This window comes from Urocampus carinirostris, chromosome 14, assembly GCF_059441175.1.
Source record: "Urocampus carinirostris isolate Australia breed hairy pipefish chromosome 14, RoL_Ucar_1.0, whole genome shotgun sequence".
Taxonomy (NCBI): Eukaryota; Metazoa; Chordata; class Actinopteri; order Syngnathiformes; family Syngnathidae; genus Urocampus; species Urocampus carinirostris.
The window spans coordinates 40,132,310-40,147,486 of record NC_142362.1 but is presented as its reverse complement, the minus strand read 5'-3'; the positions used below and the strand labels follow the sequence as shown (position 1 = coordinate 40,147,486).

The window sequence follows — 15,177 nt, the reverse complement described above, 5'->3', positions numbered from 1 at the left end:
AGAAAGGTCTTCCTCTTACAATTTCCCACTGGGGAAGGCTAGATTAATTTTTTGTATAGCTTGTAATAAATGTCCATAATTGATACTTAATCCTTGCATTAATAAACATTGAGTAGTGACCGGTTTAGTGTAGCACTCTTGGGGACAACCTGTAGGTGGCAATGACACTTCATAGGAAAATGCGATACAAACTAATGACAGCTGTTCACGAGGGAGGAAGAGACACAATGGCGAAACAAAGCCACCAGAGAACAGATTCAAGCAATTTTAAAACCTTGAAAGCAGAAAGATATAATTAAAGCCTTTTCAATAATTCCACGCACCCTTATGAACCCTGCTGACATCAGCAAACCAATGTAACATTGTCTCTTCTAAAAAGCTGTATGGACCACATATGTAAAACTCATGATATAATAATAATAATAATAATAATAATAATTTCCTTGTATTGTCATTCTGTGTAACAATGTACTCAGAACGAAATGTCGCTTGCAAGAGCGTAAATGTCTGAGAATTTAAAATTAATTGGTCAAGAATGTTTTGATCAAGAACTACTGATAAGTTTGTAGTCTAGTAGACACTCAAAATAAGGAGTAGAGACATTAATGGATTTTGAACTTTAAGGAGAAAAGGAGAGTACCCAAACCTCCAATGAGCAATTTTTACCTGTTCTAAGAGCCCTCCTCGAGCCCTTTTCATTAAATCTTCAAAGTATCAAAAGCAGAGCCGACAATGATGTACCGTATTTTCCACACTAGAAGGCGCACCGGGTTATAGGGCGCACCCCGAAAAAATAGTTTTTGGTCCTATTTTTGACGTACATAAGACGCACCGGATTATAAGGCGCTACAATGGGAACGTCGACAAAACAGTCAGATAGTTCAGTCAAACTTATTACCCCCTTAACATTCCGAAAGCTTGCAAAGACGCAAATACGTGTCGAGAACACGTGCAGATGCGGTGTCCGTACGATGTCACTCAAATGCATCGTTCCATCATTCGGAAGGTTAAAGTCTTGGGATTCAAGAAATGCCAACCATTCCTTAGTTTCTATTTTCTTTTTCGCTCGCAACTTTACTGTGCAAATGACAATAAACACTTAGAATTGAGTATAATTTAAAAATAGACACTCCATTCCACCCATTATCTGCACCGCTTATCACAGAAACATCGAGTTCAGTCTGAAACAAGATACAGGGATAATATATAGCCAGAGTAGCTCACCGAAGTCGTTGTGTTCATAATAATGTGCAGCCAATGTCCTCTTATATCCGTGGGTGTAGTAAATCCAGGAGAATAAAATATTTACAAATACAGAATAGTAAAAAAATGCTTTCTGTACGCCGTCAACTACGTGCTATACACATTCATCTTTTTCGGCCAATTGCAGGCTTGGTTTTGCCGTTTAAGCCTATGCCAGCCTGTAAATGATAAAAAGGATCCGCCCCTTGACCTCCGAATAACTTTAGCCAATAGTGATCGATTCAACTGATGATTGACACATCTTTTTCGGCCAATTGCAGGCTTTGTTTTGCCGTTTAAGCCTATGCCAGCCTGTAAATGATAAAAAGGTTCCGCCCCTTGACCTCCGAATAACTTTAGCCAATAGTGATCGATTCAAATGATGATTGACTCATTGGTTAGCCAATGAAACGCCGGTAAATAAATTTCAGCATACACCGCGGACTACTTGGCGTTCCGGGGAAAATCTAGTCGGCGGCTGCAAGTTAGTTGGAAGACTTTGCGACTTAATGTTGACCCATAAATAAGGCGTACTGTATTATGAGGCGCATGGTCAGCTTTTGAAAAAAATAAAGGCTTTTAGGTGCACCTTATATGGCGGGAAATACGGTAATCAATGTATAATGTTCAAAGCAAAAAACAACATTGAGGTGTAATAGTCAAAATAACAAAGCAAGCACAACTATTATAATCCCCCGAGATTTTTTTGTTAGTTGTGATTGCTTCAGCAAGGCACAACTACATTGCCAAGTGCTGTAAGCACAGGGCAATGTAGTTTTGCCTATATATTTTAACTATTATAATCCCCCGAGATATTATTATTATTAGTTGTGATTGCTTCAGCAAGGCACAACTACATTGCCAAGTGCTGTAAGCACAGGGCAATGTAGTTGTGCCTGAGAGATCTTATTCAATGAAATTATTATTAGTTGTGATTGCTTCAGCAAGGCACAACTACATTGCCAAGTGCTGTAAGCACAGGGCAATGCGAAGGCACAACTATTATAATCCCCCGAGATATTATTATTATTAGTTGTGATTGCTTCAGCAAGGCACAACTACATTGCCAAGTGCTGTAAGCACAGGGCAATGTAGTTGTGCCTGCGAGATCTTATTCAATGAAATTATTATTAGTTGTGATTGCTTCAGCAAGGCACAACTACATTGCCAAGTGCTGTAAGCACAGGGCAATGCAAAGGCACAACTATTATAATGCCCCGAGATCTTATTAAAATTATTATATCTATCTTCTTCTGCCGAATTTTGACGGGCCTCTCCTCCCAGAGCTTTTGGAGTAGCCCAACGATTCATATACCAAAAATTCTGGCCGAATCAGGACTCTCCTGCGACAATACAGATTTTCGATACCGGAGACCAAAAAAGTCCCTATCCGGAATAAAGGGTTTTTAGGAATCTCCCATCCGGAATACACGGGCCCATTCATTTTTGTATGGGTAGTCATGGAAACGAGGGCTTTTTCAGAGGTTAATAGGGGACTGTCCAGGGTGGCTTGAGGGGGCCAGACTCACATTACCTTTTACCATGGGTGAATGGTGAATTCCAAAGAGAGGATGCTAGCGAGAGGATGCTAACAGCTATGTGCGCCGCTAGTAAGGTTTTGGGCTGGCATAGCCACCCCAAGTATTAGCGATGAGAGGTTAAAGCTAATGCTTACTCATGCTAGCTCTAAAAACTATTGGCGACGAGTTGGGCTGGCACAGCCAGCCCAAGTATTAGCACAAGCTAGCTGTAAACACTGTGGGCAATGCTAACTTCTTCATGCCCCAAAATTTTGGGAATGGCTATATTGTAACAACTTCATATTTACAAATTATGCTAACATTTTCATGTTAATGAGTTATGTAAAGTGATGCTAACAGCTAAATGCTAACTTTTTTAATGCTAAAAATTTTGGTAATGAAAATATTTTAACGACTTCATATTTACAATTTATGATAATGGGTACATGTTGATGAGTTATGCTAACGGATACATGCTAAAAAATGATGCTATCAGCTAAATGCTAACTGCTTCATGTTAAAACATTTTGGTAATGGCTATATTCAGGGATCAGAATGGAGATTTTCATTTTCAGCTGAAATAGCCAGCGTCCAGGAATAAACCCCACCACCCCCCAACCCCCCCACACCGCCCCCCCCCAAAAAAAACCTGGGTTTTAGGCAATTTACTTGTCCAAAACCATGCTTATATTTATCATTTAAGTAACATTTTTAGAAGATTAAAATAATTTGCCCACATAACTGATTTTTTTGTAAATACTGCAAGATAAGTTCAAATGCAGTTCAGTCCCTGCAGCTTGTGCGACAATGCGGCCAATTTTTCTAACGGCCGCCAGGGTGCGCCAGAGCAATAAAGGAAAGAGTGAGACAGTCGGATTTTGAATTTGTCTGCTACGCAAGAGAAAAAGTGAAAAAGTCGGAATGCCTTTGGGGTTCAAAAACAGCGGAAATCCGCGAATCCGCGGAAAATTCTGATCCCTGTATATTTTAACGACTTCATATTTACAAATTATGCTAATAGCTTCATGTTGATGAGTTATGCTAATGGGTACATGCTAAAAAGTGATGCTAACGGCTAAATGCTAACTGCTTCATGCTAAAAAATTTCGGTGATGGCTTTTTTTTTAACAACCTTATATTTACAAACTATGCTAATGGGTACATGTTAATGAGTTAGCGTAAACAGCCCAAATTCTAGCGCAAGCTAGCTGTAAACACTGTCAGCAATGCTAACTTCTTCATAGAGTTTTGCTTCATGCTAAAAAATTTTGGTAATGGCTATATTTTAACGACTTCATATTTTCATAGTATGCTAATGGCTTCATGTTAATGGGTAAATGCTCACTTTTGAATGCTAAAGAATATTGGTAATGGCAATATTGTTACGACTTCATATTTACAAATTATGCTAATGTACTCGTGTTGATGAGTTATGCTAATGGATACATGCTATAAAGTGATGCTAACAGCTAAATGCTAACTGCTTCATGCAAAAAAAATTCGGTGATGGCTTTTTTTTAACGACCTTATATTTACAAACTATGCTAATGGGTACATGTTAGTGAGTTATTCTAATGGCTACAGCCTTAAAAGTGATGCTAATGGTTAAATACTAACTGCTTCATGCTAAAAATGTATGCTAATGGCTACATGATAACGAATCAGCAAAATGAATAGGCTCAATGGATTCCGGGTGGACCAATTCAAATCGAACGGCCTATTCTATTTGAACATGTATATTTTAAAAGTTTTTAAAGTGTAACAACAGTGTTAATACTATGTTATTATCAAGAATGTGATTTTTAGACCTCCACAAGGCATATCCTTGTTGCTAACGATTATGGGCCAATCTGAAATGAACTTGCCAGTACCAGGGGGGTGTGGGGGGGCGGAGTCCCCCCACAGAACCAAGTCAAAAGTTACAAATATATCTCTCTGAGTTAAAAACCTTATGCTAACTCATAATGCTAACAACTCAACCGGTTCTCTATCAACATCTGCCAGATCAATCACAACTCTTACAATTGCCACGGGAATTGTCTAGTAATAGCTATCTTCTTCCGCCGAATTTTGACGGGCCTCTCCTCCCAGAGCTCTTGGAGTAGCCCAACGATTCATATACCAAAAATTCCGGCCAAATCAGGACTCTCCTGCGACAATACAGATTTTTGATACCGGAGACCAAAAAAAGTCCCCATCCGGAATAATGGGTTTTGAAAATCTCCCATCCGGAATACATGGGCCCATTCATTTCTATTGGTAGTCATGGTAATGAGGGCTTTTCCACAGGGTAGTCATAGTAAGCAGGGACTGTCAAGGGTGGTTTGAGGGGGCCCAACCCCACATTACGAAGCAGGCACAACTAATATAATCCCCCGAGATCTTTTTATTATTATTATTATATCTATCTTCTTCCGCCGAAATTTAACGGGTATCTCCTCCCAGAGCTTTTGGAGTAACCCAACGATTCATGTACCAAAAATTCTGGCCCGGCCGGGACTCTTGTGGGTTGTCTTTTGACAGTGACACGGGGCCCCGGAGACGAAAAAAAGTCCCCATCCGCTATCATGTATTTTGAGAGTCTCCCATCCGGAATACATGGGCCCATTCAATATATTGGGGAGCCATGGTAAACAAGGCTTTTCCCAAGGGTAGTCATAGGAACCAGTGACTGTCCTCTGGGTGGCTTGAGGGGGCCCAACCCCACATTACTTTTAACATGAGTAAATGGTGAATTCCAAAGAGTGGATGCTAGCGATAGGATTCTAACAGCTATGTGCACCAATATCAAAATTGGGCTGGCGTAAACAGCCCAAATTCTAGCGCAAGCTAGCTGTAAACACTGTCAGCAATGCTAACTTCTTCATAGAGTTTTGCTTCATGCTAAAAAAATTTGGTAATGGCTATATTTTAACGACTTCATATTTTCATAGTATGCTAATGACTTCATGTTAATGGGTTATGCTAACAGTTGCATGCTAAAAAGTGATGCTAAGGGCTAAATGCTAACGTTTTCATGCTAATTTTTTTTGGTAATGGCTATATTTTAACGACTTCATATTTACATAGTATGCTAATGGATTCATGTTAATGGGTTATGCTAACAGTTGCATGCTAAAAAGGGATGCTAACGGCTAAATGCTAACTGTTTCATGCTAAAAAATTTGGTAATGGCTATATTTTGACGAATTCATCTTTACAATTTATGCTAATGGACTCATGTTGATGAGTTATGCTAATGGATACATGCTAAAAAGTTATGTTAACGGCTAAATGCTAACTGTTTCATGCTAAAAAAATATGGTAATGGCTATATTTTAACGACTTCATATTTACAAATTATTCTAATGGCCTCGTGTTAATGAGTTATGCTAACAGATACATGCTAAAAAGTTATGTTAACGGCTAAATGCTAAGTGTTTCATGCTAAAAAAATTTGGTAATGGCTATATCTTAACGACTTCATATTTACAAATTATTCTAATGGCCTCGTGTTAATGAGTTATGCTAACAGATACATGCTAAAAAGTGATGCTAATGGCTAAATGCTAACTGCTTCATGCAAAGAAATTATGCTAATGGCCACATGCTAACGAATTAGCAAAATGAATGGGCTCAATGGATTCCGGATGGGCCAACTCAAATCGAACGGCCCATTCTATTTGAACATATATATTTTAAAAGTTTTTAAAGTGTAATAACAGTGTTATTACTATGTTTTTACCATGAATGTGAATTTTGGACCTCCACAAGGCATATCCTTGTTGTTAACGATTATGGGCCCATCCGAAATGTTTCTTCCTTTATTATTTTTTCTTGTTTTTTCTTTCTTTTTGCCTTTATTTTATTTTTTTATTCTGTTACTTTTTTAATTGTTGTCTTCATTCTTTTTTTAGCTTTATTAGTTTATTTCTTCTCAAATTAGTTTTGTGCATAATGTAACGTAATAATTTCAAATATTTGGCTAGAAGCAACAAAAAAAATCTGAAAAGGATTTTAGGAACTGAAAGTGAGCCAAGCTGAAAGAGCCGTTTCTCGAAACAGAGACGAAATTCCATCACTACGAGCTTACTTGAGTTTGAGGAGCTACACGGTAAGGGCATTTAACTGCTAAATTTTGCAAACATAGCATTGCACACATTTGGGGACATACAGATGACAGGCAAAAAGTGCATGATGAGATAAATGGTAGTCCTTGTTTTAGTGTTTTTTCTTTCTTTTCCTGGCTTTTTCATCTCCACATAGCACCCTTCTTCTCTCCATCGTACATGCCTCATATCATTTGCACTGTTCTGTGTTGATTTTACTGATACAGAAGAGTGATGGTGGGCCAAACCAACTTCAAATTTGGGAGGGGACAATTCCCCCAGATGGTAAGACTGAGCTCATCTGTTGCGCTAAATGTGGCTAAATAGCTAATTAGAGAATGGAAGCACGAGTGGGTTTAGATACAAGTGACAGATACATGTTCAAATTATTTTTTTCCAGCCAGCCAAAACTACCTTGACATGAGCCTTTTGGGAAATATTACGTTCTTCTCGATTAGCCATTACAGCATTGATCTGAGCCAATATTTAAAACAATATTAGCTCTTCAAATTAAATATGTCAGTAAAACTAAAAACTCAAGTATAGTGAAAAATATTTTAGATAATATTCAATTCCATTAAGTTACATCAATGGTTCCCAAACTTTTGCAGGCTGGCGCCCCCTTGGCTCCCCAGTGAATTCCTAGTGCGCCCCCCCAACAGACACATATGGAAACAAACACCTCTTTTCTTGATATTTGGTATTCTGCAATTTGACTGGGCCAGAGCAGCGTTTAACCGGACCCTGATGCGTCGTCCACTGACTCGTCCTGCTGTATGTGTTGTAGGGCTGCACGATTTTGGGGAAAAAATAAATAAATAGAAAAAAATAATTTTGATTTTTCAGAGGAGTATTGCGATTTCGATGTGATTTTCGATTTTTTTTTCTTAAGCACATTTTCTGTGTTAATTTTGTTAACACTCAACCATATTGAAATGCTAAACCTAGAGAAAACCACACCATCTTCTGGCGAGCTTTATTAGAGTTGCTTTCTGATGACCATTTTTTACTTTTCAATTCTTCAATCGATAGAAGTGCACTAAAATAGCACTTCAAGCTCTGAAATAGTGGTCTGGAGAATTTTCAAAATAAAACATAACAAAATAAAATTCCAATTATTTTTTTGGACGTGTCTTCATAACCAAAGTCAACATCTAAAATGAATAACATTTTAAAAAAGGAAATAATGAACTCAAGAACATTTGCACATTATACAAGATAAAATGTACACACTTAAAATCAACTTATCAAACAAAGTGAACAACAACAAAAATAAATGGTGCACACTATAAAAAGGTAAACATTGCACACTAAAAATAATCCACATACTTTTAAGGCTGTAAACATGACATGTCTGCAATTAGTGTAATATAAAACTTACCATGTGCTACTGCAGCATGTTCATCAGTGCAAGAAATGTATTCAAGTATTAATTCAAACTCATATTATAACATTTCACTTATTAACTTGCATAAATAAAAGTGTTACCTCGAATTGATAATGCAGTTTAGGGGTTGGACACTATTAGACATTTTTAGCTAGAGTCACAGCATTGGTTATTTCTTTGTGCCTTTGCGAACTTTTTTCGTATGGCGTAACGGCGCAAATGCCACTTTGATGGAAGTTTGTTTACCTCCCAGTCCAATTGTAGATGCACCTTCTTCTTTTACTTGTAACCCTTTTTCACATGCCCTGCATTGTAAATTGTGATAAATTTTAAGGTGCTGGAACAATTTACTTGTGTTTCCTCTGGACCTAGCAATACGCGAAAGCAAATTCTGCAACAGGCGTTTTCTTCTGTTCCACGTCCGCTTCGTCAAAACCAAATTAGGTCCAAACAAGTGATGTACCGCCTATCTTCGGTGGAAGCTTAGTTTCCTTCTTGTTTGTTGACTCTAGCACTATGTTTAGGTGTCCGCCATGACACTCAATGTGCTCACACGGTGGGTGTGGCATAGTGTGGTGCTTACAAACTTTGAATCGCGTTTATTGGCCTGTGATATTATTAAAACTTGACTCTGACTGGTCGGCGATTTTAAACAGTAACAATTATGGTTGGGCAAAACTCCATCACTCATTACAAAACCTTATAAAAAAAACAAAACAGTGCTTTGCGGTTTCACAAACGCACTACGTCACATTGCGATGTCGATTCGATTTTAATCATGCAGCCCCAATGTGTTGTGTACATATCGTCAAACAAATGTTCAAACTTCTGACTTCGACTGGACTGCCACCCCCCTACGGCCCCCTTCTTCCTCACCGCCCCCCCAGATCTTTACACCGTCCCCAGGGGGGCGGTACAGCCAGCTTTGGGAACCACTGAGTAACACAAAGAAGTTACATCGTACCCCTTTAGGGGCCGGTCACACAGCCGTTTGCGGCTGAATCACGGCTAAAATTTTTCGTTTTTTTTTTGCCCGTGGTTGCCCGGGATGGAAAATGCGCAAAATTGGCCAACTCGCTGTTCATCGGTGGTATGCCCGCAAAACAGACGCCGGCGACTGTTCCGCTTCCTCATCGCGTCATTTCTGCGTCATTTTCTCGTGTGGACCACGGGTATAAAAGCTCCCGAGCCGGTGTTGTGCCCAAATCCGACTCCTACGCAACACCCACACAGCCCTACCCCCTCGCGTGACTTTTTCATCCACGTTAACAAACGCATTTAGTAGAATACGATCGCACTTCATTGTTTAAATAAACGCGTTATATAGACTAGGATCTCCCAATTGTTATAATTAGCTCGCTTTATTGTTTTAATAATACGATCGCTTTCGTTGGAAGCGCAGCAGAATGGGAGGATTTACCGTTCGATCAGTACACAACATAATTTAAGACGGAATGTTTTAAGTTGTAGTACACTTCCAACAAATGCAAGACGAAGTGGTTTTGGTCATATATTCGCCATTACATCCCCTAAAAGTGAGATACAACGAGGTAAAATTGGTCGTAGTAGCGAGGGGATTCAAATCTCGGCACCGAGCTGTAGTAATCATTACCGCTAAAGACACATTCTCGTGAAGATCAAGATTTCAAGCTATGGTATCATTTTTAAAACATTATCTTGAAAATAAATGTCATGAATTCTAAATGGATTAAGACGAGGTCACTACGTTGACGGGGGGGGGTCTAAGTGTTATTGATCTATTTTCCTTATTCATTATCCATTAATGATCAGTTCATAATACGCTACAAAGCTTAGGAGCCGGGACTCTTACTCTCAGCCAAAAGGCCAAATTAAGGTCCTAGCACTAAAGCCTTGCTGTAACCATTGCGAATGCACCGAAAGATTTATTCGAAATGAAGAGAAACTACGCTGACGGGGATCCATGCTCACCCCCTTGACGTCACGATGACGTGTGCTCGGCATTCGCGCTGTTTATACGCGGAGAAAGGCGTTTGACTGTCACACGCGTAACACACTAATTTCACGTAATAACACCGCGATACAGGCGCAGAACATGCTATTACCATGCTCCACCCACGATTACCCGCTGAAATTTCCCGTCCTACCCATGTGTAAGCACGCCCTGGCCGCGGCCAGAGCACGTCGTTACGCGTCATTTCCTCGTGTTGACCACGTGTGCGGCACGCGGTTTAACACGTGCTCAAACTTTTGAGCAGCTCAAAAGTTTTGAACGCGGCCAACCACGTGAAAATTTCCGACCGCGAGTAAAGCACTGCTCTATCTCGTCTATATGGCGGTCTCCAAACGTTCAATAGCGCCCAATAGCATCTGCTTCACGGTCAGAAGTCACAGGCCGTGGTTCAGCCTCAATACGCTCGTGAAAGGCTGTGTACCCACGCTCTGAAAAATTGAGCAGCGCCAAACAATTTCGCGCTGCCACACGCGCGCGAATTTCCGACCTCGTGTTAAACACCGCTGTATCTCGTCTGAATAGCGATCTCAATGCATCCAATAGCGTCCGCCTCAAAGGCAGAAATTTCTGGCCGTGATTCAGCCGCAAATGTCTGTGTGACCGGCCCCTTAGGACAGGCAGCTGAAATAATAAAAATAAGTTTGACACTCCTGATGTAGACCAAGATCATATTATTTGTTTTTCGTGTAAAGAAAAACATTTGGGCTTGATATCAAAAAACAAACATGAGGATAAAGTCTAACATTCAAGTTTTTATTTCATGACATTTTCACTTGATATCTTAAACACCTCATGAGACTAGGTGAGATTTGAACCCATTTTTATGCTAATAATATGACATAATAAAGTAAAAGCCTACAGACATTAGCCATTGCAGCCCGCAGAATTATAGTATGAGGCCCCCGCCTTTATATGAATGTTTAAAGGGACTGTGTGTATTATTAGTGCCTACTGGTGGTAAATAATAATTCGTAAAAAAAAATATTGATTTAAAAAATAAATAAAAATATATGGACTATAATATAAACTTGAATCTTTTAAAATACTCCTTTCATTTTATATAACAATTAGCCTTACGTAGACAGAGCTGACATCAAAGTTGAATATCTTGCTGCCACAGGTAGCCCCAAAAAACAAAAGTCTATTTTTTCTGTTACAGACGCTGCCCTACTTACGAACGCGATTCCGGATGATCATTCGTAAGTTGAATTTGTTCGTAAGTTGCTTCAGTGCTATATTTTAAATATTTAAGGTTTATATAAGTATGTTAAAGGCTTGTATAAGTAACCTAAATAAGCGTGTTGATAAGAGAGTACTCGGTTGGTTTGGACACATGAAGAGGATGGATGAGGAGCGAATGTTGAAGAGGATCTACAGAGCAGAAGTCAATGGAAGGAGACCAAGAGGAAGGCCGCGATTGACGTGGATGAATGGTGTTATGAGTGCACTGCAGGAAAGAGGTCTAAATACAATGGAAGCTAAAGCTCTTGTTGGTGATAGAAAGGAGTGGAGAGGTGTTGTGAAAGGATAGTGGGATTGTGGACGCGTTCTTAAGGATGGGCAGGGCACCCGTATGATGCGGCAGGGGTAAACCAGTGAAAGCTGTCGGGCCTTGCTGTTGAACAAAAGAGTGTGTTGTGTCATCCTGACCCGAGTGACATGGCCGCTTTCTGGTGTCCCGTTTTATCTGGAGGGACGAAAGCATGACCAACTTAGGTGCCGAGGTGCCTAAATTGTTTGGGTAATTGGGTTGGCCATGGTCCAAAAATGTTTGTGTTGTTTTCGCTATTTTTTTCCCTTTTATTTTCTTTGTCATGGTATGTGTTGTCGGTCACCCCTCTTAAGGGATATGACAGACAGACAGACAGACAGACAGACAGACAGAGACACAGAGACACAGAGAGACAGAGAGAGAGAGAGAGATAACCTGTATTGTTTTGTACTAAGTTATGGTTTATTTTATTACTCATTGATTAATTTTGAAACTCATTCTTTATGTTTTTTTTTTTAAGTCTTATTTGATGGGGCTTTTTTTAACATTTGTTTTCTTTTGGAAAGCACAATTCGACCGAACATAACACAGAACGCTAGTGGCCCCAAAGTCAATTGAGTTTGAGAACCCATTTTATGGATGTGCAATACTAAAGACATGTACATATAAAAAAAAACATAACTACTGTAAATTCCGGACTACAGAGCGCACCTGATTAAATGCTGCATGCTCAAATGTAAGAACAAAACATAATTTTGTGATTGAACACGCTGCATCGGTTTTTAAGCAGCAGGCTTAAAAGGCCAAGTCAAATCAAGTCAGGCCAATTTTATTTTTATAGCCCTTAATCATAAAAAGTCTCAAAGGGCTGTACAGACTATAGACTACTTTTAAAAATACATTAACGAAAGGACAACACTTTAGGGTGTTAGCCTTCAAAAGAGACAGAGACCGTTCATATTCTCCAAACGGTTGAGCAACAGGATTAAATTTACTACGGGGACATCTTGGATTGGGATTTGAGGCGAATTTTACAGGATTGTTAAGGGGTTGAGTCTTTATATGGTTTAAAGCCATAAAAATAAACTGATTCTTGCATTATTAGCCTCCCGCCAACCTCGTGGGGCATTTGGCATCAACGCCTTTGACACCAACATCGCCGTACCCCCTGCACACCTGATGCCGTTTTCAGCTTTGTGTTTTCAGATCAGGTGACATTTCAATATGGGATTTACCAAGGCGAGTACAAATTTACGGCGCACCAAAAGAAAATGCAAAACTCGTCCCCTTCCCTTCTCTCCCTTCCTGCTACCCACCCCACATCTTTTGATTGGATAAGCGGCCAGGGGCAAAGTCGCTGACGCAGGAGAGAGCGAAAGCTGGAGAGGCACAGCTCAGGCTACGTGTCCCAACGCGCCTGTGTCCGGAATAGAAAGATGTGGGTGTGTGATTAGGAGATAGCATAAAAACTGCGATAAACTTGTTTTAGAGAGGTACGTTCAGATGGGGACTGATTAATTAGCTCTTACTATAACATTAGTTCATCAATCAAGCGTGTGTAATCGAAAGAGCATAAAAAAACTCCCTAAGCAGAAGTGATGAGCTCATGTCACGTCAGTTCGTTGAAAATCTGTTGCACTTTATGCTTTAAGTTATTCTATGTCATGTTGTATTGTATTTTATTATTTAAGCTATTGTAAAATGTTTCAGGGCGGTAATCAAGTTTTTTATGTACCTTTATACAAGTTGCTGCTTAATTTTATTTTCTTCACTGTTAATTTTTTGTTTAAGTGAAAGATTAGTCATGTTTGTTGTGTTGAAATTCTAATTTATTACTTTCAAAGGTTTCAGAAAGCTATTTAAGTTGGATATCAAATGAATATCTGCTACAAATATCCCATATCAGTACCATGTCAAATATCCCATGTCAAAACCCATATCAGTCGATCCCTAAACAATAATGTGAAGAACAGTGCCAGGTTACAACACAAATTTGTCGTTTTTGTTGTTGTCTTTTGTGATTGCACAGTAATGGACCAGATTGCATTTGCTTGTTATGCTCCTTGAAGAAAAAAACGAAACTTCAGTGACCTGACATTGATGCCGATGATACGGAAAGAAAGCTGCAGTGTCTTTGAATATGAATATGAAATAAGGTTGGCCAAAAAATCCATCTCAAAAAGGATCAGAAATAATTCCAGACGTCACCGCGGTGTTATTGACTTAGAAAAGAGAAGCTTGCCGTTTTCCTCTGTGCCACAGAAAAAAAAAAGCCACACCATATTTAATACCGCAGTCTTTAAAATGTAGCAAAAAAGTAGCGGCTTGTAGTTCTGTTACGGTTTTATTTTCTGTTTAAATGGGTTCCTCCATTGTTTCTTTAGTGTTAGGCAAGCTATTATTTGAACGCAAACCATGTTTTTGATTAAAATAAAGCCAATTCTTCTTTTGTTTTACATCAAATATTGCCAATTCTTCTGGTGTATTTACAGTCTTCTTCAACTGTGATGCGATTAAACATCATTAAGGATGCAAATGTTTTAGAGGATCTTATTGGAGTGTCACTCACCAGTTATTGACCTGAAGGAGTGTCAGATTTGTCTGACTGGCTATTTGTTTCTTTTCATCTTCAGTTGGATAGGGATGCTACAAACAAAGCAGGAAGATATTTTCTTTTTGGCTGTTATTAACACTTAAAGATTTAAAAATCTTAACTCACCCCAATGTGCTGAAAAAGCCAAGAGCGCATGACGTTTGTGGCATGTTTCGGGAGGATACCACGTTTGTTTTTTGTTGTGCTCTCATCATGACTGAATAGGTTTAATTCCTGGTGAAATCGTAACTGGAGCTGAGAAAACAGATAAGTTACAGTGAGCACAACTATAACTCGGAGTTCAAATCTGGAACTGTCATCTAATCATTTTGTAAGTCACTAACTCAATCAAAGCTAAGATTTCTATCAAATCGCCCAACCTAGTCAGAAGCCTATACCCTCACTTATTTTCCTTTCTGGTTGTTAGAAAACAAATGAATTTCAGATAACAGATTTTAGAATGAAAACTATTAATAAACAATTTGAAGTCAAGTCATGTTTATTTGTATAGCCCATCACCACAAAAAGTCTCAAAGGGGTGTACAGACTACAGACCATTATTACACCATCCCTTGATCTAAAACATACACGAGGGTAAGGAAAAACTCAAAACTTAGCATGAGGAAATTAAGAAATCTTGAGAAGGGAACGCACATGAGATTTTCCCCTTTCAGGATGAGCAGGCTGCAATGGAAGTTGAAAGGGCATCAACAATTAACTCTCGGACGCTGCCCGACTTACAAACGGACGATCGTTCGAAAGTTGAATTTGTTAGTACTGTATTTTCCGCACGATAAGGCGCACCCCGAAAAAATAGTTTTTGGTCCTATTTTTGACATACATAAGACGCACCGGATTATAA

At 39.2% G+C, this 15,177-nt stretch overlaps 1 protein-coding gene across 4 annotated transcripts in view; it reads right to left on the bottom strand.

Annotated features, from left to right (window-relative positions):
- Positions 1 to 15,177, bottom strand: part of pknox1.1 (pbx/knotted 1 homeobox 1.1) — a 72,324-nt gene that overhangs the window by 11,300 nt on the left and 45,847 nt on the right. For all 4 annotated transcript variants that reach the window (XM_088352399.1, XM_088352398.1, XM_088352401.1 and 1 more), the window contains 2 exons: positions 14,442 to 14,570; positions 14,292 to 14,368 (listed from right to left, as the gene is read on the bottom strand). In XM_088352399.1, coding sequence (XP_088208525.1) covers positions 14,292 to 14,368; positions 14,442 to 14,570 — 206 coding nt within the window. The remainder of the gene's footprint in view (positions 1 to 14,291; positions 14,369 to 14,441; positions 14,571 to 15,177) is intronic.